This window comes from Lampris incognitus, unplaced genomic scaffold, assembly GCF_029633865.1.
Source record: "Lampris incognitus isolate fLamInc1 unplaced genomic scaffold, fLamInc1.hap2 scaffold_255, whole genome shotgun sequence".
Lineage (NCBI taxonomy): Eukaryota > Metazoa > Chordata > Actinopteri > Lampriformes > Lampridae > Lampris > Lampris incognitus.
Window position 1 is genome coordinate 5,001 of NW_026611213.1, and position 5,686 is coordinate 10,686.

Genomic DNA, 5,686 nt, shown 5'->3' on the forward strand with positions numbered 1-5,686 from the left:
GCCAATTCTCGTGGCTGTCAATCATTTTCACACCCACCACGACGCCTCGCCTCGACTGTCAATCCTCCACCGTCTATGAACCCTGATAAAATCTATAGGCTACATTGTCCTTCTTAATAACTCTGTGACTGTGTGGACATTAAAGCAGCTGTCAGGTGTGCTGAGCCCAGGTAAGCTGCCCCCCCCCAAACTTTTTTAGCATCAGCCGCCACTGATCGATCAAAAGATTGTTTTGTTTGAGCAACCGAGTGATGGAATATGAGGGAATACGAGGGACAGGCTAAGCGAGAGTGCCCTGTGTGAAGGCCTGGCGGTCTGTCCAGGGTGTCTCCTCACCTGCCGCCCAATGACTGCTGGGACAGGCCCCTGCACCCCCGCCACCCTGACAGCAGGATAAGCGGTTTGGTTAATGGATGGAAGGGGGGGCTACGTGAGCATAGTGGTGGAGGTGCAGAGTAAAATAGGATTTGCCAATCTTCTTACCAATGAGGATTATAATGCTAATGAAAAGCAATCCAAAATCTTTAACGTCTCATAACAACATATATATTTTTAGACACACTCACTCAAAAACACTTTTGGAGGGGTCGTGACCCCCCACCCCCACCCCCCCCACCCCCCAGATCTACACAGATGGTACAGCTAAACGTGACACCAAATATCAGTTTCACAAGGTGCTTTGCATAGGAAATCCCTCCCCCCGGTTCACTCCGTGCTGCCTAAGTACCTCCGGGCTGCAGTCGGGCACAGCGGAGCCCCCGTTGAAGTGGTTCTGGGCCAGCAGGAAAGGAGAATTGGACATGTCCAGGAGGGGGTAATTCACCAACACCACCTTACTGAAGTTAAACTTGTAGGTGAAGCGCTTCCCTTTGGTTTTGTGCAAAATGCGCTTGTTGTAGTAGTACCTGTGGACAGGGTGGGGGGGGGGTGGGGGGATACGGGGAGGGGGTGACATGAGGGGGTGTAGAGAGAGAAAAACAGAAAAGGACAGCGGCTGTATTAAAACGACACGTCAACGTCTGGCAGGGCTACATCTGTGGTGACTTCCAAACACTTTTACCGATACACTCGTTCCATGAATCGATTCAAGTCTAGCTGCTACAGTTCAATACCCTATCATCATCATCACCATCATCATCATCATCAGTTATGTAACCTATGGAGGTCGTAGGAGCACAGCTGATGCCTCAACAAGGTTGAGTGATCATTGTGTTTCGGTAGGGGGAGTACCTGGTGGTCCCCATCTCCTCTCCAGGGGCCTCAATCGTTACTGTGGGCAGGTTTGTGTGTACACACCCATGGGATTTTTAAGCCCTGAAGTTTGTCTCAGAGACCAGAAACTGGGTGACCCCTGAATTTAGACACCGGTCGGCTAACACTGGCGTCTTCGCAGGCCTGGGTGATCGCTCGCCGCAAGAGGTAGACAACAGATGTTAGGAGGAAGGAATTACAAATAACCATCATGCTCTGCTTCTGCCTGTCAGACCATCTTGAGGGCTACACTATCCCATGGGTGTGTAAGCACAAATCTGCCCATAGTAACGACTGATACACGAGGCCCCGGGTATGGATGGCCCGTTGGTCCGCAGAGGAAGTCATCCGCCCTTTGACAGGTTTTGTTTTTGAGGCCTGCTGGGCGTCCACACACGATAATCCCCGTTGACGGACAAGTCAAGAGGCTAAACACAAGACTCGGGAAAATCAGAGGGTACGTACAAGTACCCCGTGACAGCTACTGCAAAACAGGGCCGCACTAAATTTTCAGTTTCGGCGTCGATTTAAGGAGATCAGAAGGTACCGAAGCGCCAACGTCCAATGTGTCGTAAAACGAGAGGTCGTGTAAAACGAGAGGTCGTGTACTAACGTCTCGTTGCCGCCGTTCCCGGGCATACGTTCCGAAGGCGCTCGGCAAATTCTATCGATACACAACGTAGAAACTGGAAAGGATTTACATGACGTGTTTAAATATTACACATTAAAGTGCTGAAAACGAAGTTTCACAACGACTCGTCCCCCCCCCCCCCCGAGTGGCGACGGTATCGATAGGAAAACCCAACGCACACCCCCCCGAACGAGGCGAGACGCGCGTGGCACAGGAGAAGCTGTCGATTTTCACCGAGCGAGGAGCGGGGCAACAAGCGAGGTCTCCGAGGTGACGACCCCGGGTGTGTCCCGCCGGGCACGTCGAGCCGTCACCGCGCCAGCTTCCTGCGCCACCCGCGGAGGTATCACCATCCACAGCCTGCCAGGATGCCGGGTTCAGCGGCAAAGGTGCAGTGCGCCGCCTCCGCCATCTGGCGCAGGTGTGGAGGCGAGAGTTGCCAAAAGGAGGGGGGGAGGAGAGAGGAGGAGGAGCAGGCAGGGAGCGAACGCTGCAAATCTGGGGGACTTGTTCCGGTGAAAACGGAGCTCCTTTTTTAACCCGAGTGTGCGTCGGGTGTCTGTTTATGGGTTTTTAAAACGACCCCCGGTGTGTGCAAATGTGTGTGTGTGTGCAAATGTGTGTGTGTGTGTGTGTGTGTGCGGGCACGCTGCACCCAGTGTGGGAGTACATCACGCCAGCTTAGCATTAAATATCGGTAACCGCCGCCTCATTATGCAGATACACTACATCAGCCAACACGCAGCGTAGAGCAGCGTGAGTCCACAGCGGTGGGGCCCGGCGCGATGAAGTGTATGTGTTTTGCTTTGCGTGGCAATTGTGCCACGGCCCCTAATTGAGCAATTAAGTGAGGCTAATCAAGAAGGCTAATTATGGCCCCAGCCAATTCATAACAATTAGGCCCTTACGACAGCCCCCATTAACAAGAGGCTAAAGCAAAGCGGCGGGGGGAGCGATTTCGCGTACCGCCATTTGCATAAGAGAACTGTGTGGGAGAGGGGTAAAGTGCTATTTAAGTATGTAGTATATTATCAGGCAATAACACTTTGTCTTTAATGAGCTTATAGGCAGGTTTCTGAACTCCCCCCCCCCCCACAGGGAGCGGAGGGAAGACTTGAAAATTCTCCGAGAGTCCGAACATTTTCAGCTTAATTTCCAAAACCCTATTGGATTTTTCACTCGGCGGCTCAATGGTGAACCTTCCATTAGGATGTCCACGGATGGGAGGAAATAGGAGGTGGGCATTGACGTTCCCCGGGAGATTCGAGAGTCAATAATTTATTGCCGTTTGTTGCCACGATCAACCTTGCGGTTGATGTGGACTTTGTTTCGGCGCGTTTCAACGAGACAACAGGAAAAGCCTCACCGGTGTCTGTTAGTTTACACTGACGTGGATTAGAGAGACGGCGACGTGTACCCCGTTTACACTTGGTTTTAAAATGCGCCTTGGGCGATCGGATCACAAGTGGACGGCGAGACACGCCCGTGTCTATCACGCGTCTCCAAATCCACTTGCGGATCAGATTTCGTTACTCCGAAGAAGAAGATTTCCTGTTCTGTCCTTGTCGGGGACGCATCAGGACGCATTGGCGTTTACGCTACGAAAGACATGTGGTCAAATGCGTCCCAGACCACCTCGGCAAGTGGTTTGAGTAACCGGCTCACAAAACGTTTCGCTGGTCGTTTACACTTGTATTTGGCGCTGTCCGCTTGTGATCCGATCGCCAAAAAAGGCGCATTTTAAAACCAAGTGTAAACGGGGTCTAAGTGTGGATCCACTGTGACCATGGTAAACACTGTCCTAACTTATGGAGACGATGTCTGATAAAACAGCTTCATTTATTTCATAACGGTTGGTGTTTATCGAGGGAGATTCAAAACGTAGGGCAGGGGTGCCCAACTCCGGGCCGGAGTTGGGCACCCCTGACGTAGGTGTTGTCTAAGGACGCCGAGCGATCATGTTCACACACACACACACACACACACACACACACACACACACACACACACACACACACACCTAAGCACAAGCACAAAGACATGGATGTACACCAAAAAAAAAAAAAAATAATCAGACGTGTCTTGTCCTCACCTCAGCGCCCTACTCAGCTTGTCATAGTTCATATGAGGTTTGCATTTCCTTATCCCCCACAAGCGGGCCACCTCATCCGGGTCCTTAATGACGAACTCCCCATAGTCTCCCTGCCAGGCGATCACTCCCTGGTACTCCTCCTTCTGGAGCAGCTCCAGGATGAAATGCCACAGCTGGATCTGTCTGGACCCGGGGCTCGACTCAGGCTTGTAGGCCCAGTCGGGGAAGGCGATGCCTGAACAGATGGGTGTAGGAAAGTGGGAGGGTGGGGTTAGGGCCTATTTTTTTTTTCTTCTCTTGTTATTCTGGCACTCGCCATGGGGGTTAGCTGTCTGGATGACTGATGAGTGATGAGATGGTGGAGTTGAGGGATGATGTGTTTAATATCACAGCGCGTGCCTTGAGCAATGTTAGTCTGCACTAATGCCCTCTGGCCTCAACAGATTGGTCAGTGGGATGATGACAGCTCACTGGGAGAGATCTGATTGATGCATCTGGAGCCTCAATTCTCAAGGAACCCACATCTAATAGAATTAAGTATCTCTTTGACTCTTCCCTTTAAGTAACGCTGGCACTAACTAGCCTCATAAAGACACCGAAGAACTCCAGCTGGCAGCCGGGTCGAGGCCGACGCGTAATTTTCTCGTCGCCGTATATGTGCGGACGACATCTTTTTTTCTTTTTTTGGAGGGGTGTAGGTAGGGTTACACCGGGAATACTCTGGAAAAATACTCTCACTCGTCTTTAAGCCACAGTAGTAGTACTGAAACATCGCTGAACTTTTCCCTTCACCGGTCCCGAGGCTGATGATACTCTAGTTTCTCAAGTATTATCGAAGAGAATTTTTTTTTTTAAAGTTACAGGTGTCCAGTTTCAGCCAACTTACACACCTGGGTCTCGTTTTAGCAGTATATTCAGAGACATCTGCAAATTTTAGGCTATTTTTTTTTAAGATGAAATAAACTACTTCTGGCAGACCTGACGCAACCGCCTAACTGGCCGCAAAGGGCAAGGGGATTCAGATGAACATGCCTACTACGTGCCTGTTTCGCTGCCTCAAACCCCCCCCCCCCACCCCTCCAAATCCACCCCATGAGACTGACCTGGTGTCCAGAGGGTGGGCATCGGGGGAAGTAGCAGATCACTGACGCAGTTACAGTCCATGCCTCCACAACACCTGTAGTAAAAGAGGGGGAAAGGGGGTAGGGGTTGAAGAATGGGACAAAGATGTGAGCAAACACCAACCGTGATTGTGTGATAGTTTACCCTACCAAGAAATCTCTGAACACCCTCTTTGTCGGTTGGTGCTGGCACATGCCTAATGGCCGCGACTTCGCTTTGGTCGGTTTGGACACCACCTCGTGTCAGCTTTTCACCAAGAGAAGTGATTTCTGCTCGTCTGTGCTGACATTTGCCTGCACTCGGTCTCTTTCTGGCCGCGTCTAGTGCCATTTTCAACCTCTGTTCGTGCTCCTCAATCGTACCACCCCATATCAAGATGTCATCAACGTGCAGCAAAACACGACGATGACTGATACTCAGCTTGACCTTTTTCAAGGGACATATAAACACAGAGCCTGAATTCTCAAAGCCAAAAAAAAGGAGCTTTCGAAGAATCTGGTGCGACCCGCTGCCGCGTCAGTTTATTCTAGAGTTGGAGGGGAGGGGTGGAAAGCGCAAACTTTGTTGAAATTAGAGCTGGTAAAAAAACA

At 50.9% G+C, this 5,686-nt stretch overlaps 1 protein-coding gene across 1 annotated transcript; it reads right to left on the reverse strand.

Annotated features, from left to right (window-relative positions):
- Positions 1–727: 727 nt before the first annotated feature.
- LOC130133241 (ETS domain-containing transcription factor ERF-like) lies at positions 728–5,138 on the reverse strand (the record flags this gene model as incomplete). The annotated part of the gene is made up of 3 exons (XM_056301965.1): positions 5,078–5,138; positions 3,975–4,209; positions 728–905 (listed from the first exon to the last, which is right to left on the reverse strand). Coding segments are annotated over exons 1-3 (474 nt in total), but the record flags the coding sequence as incomplete, so codon positions are not given.
- Between the last annotated feature and the right edge of the window lie 548 nt (positions 5,139–5,686).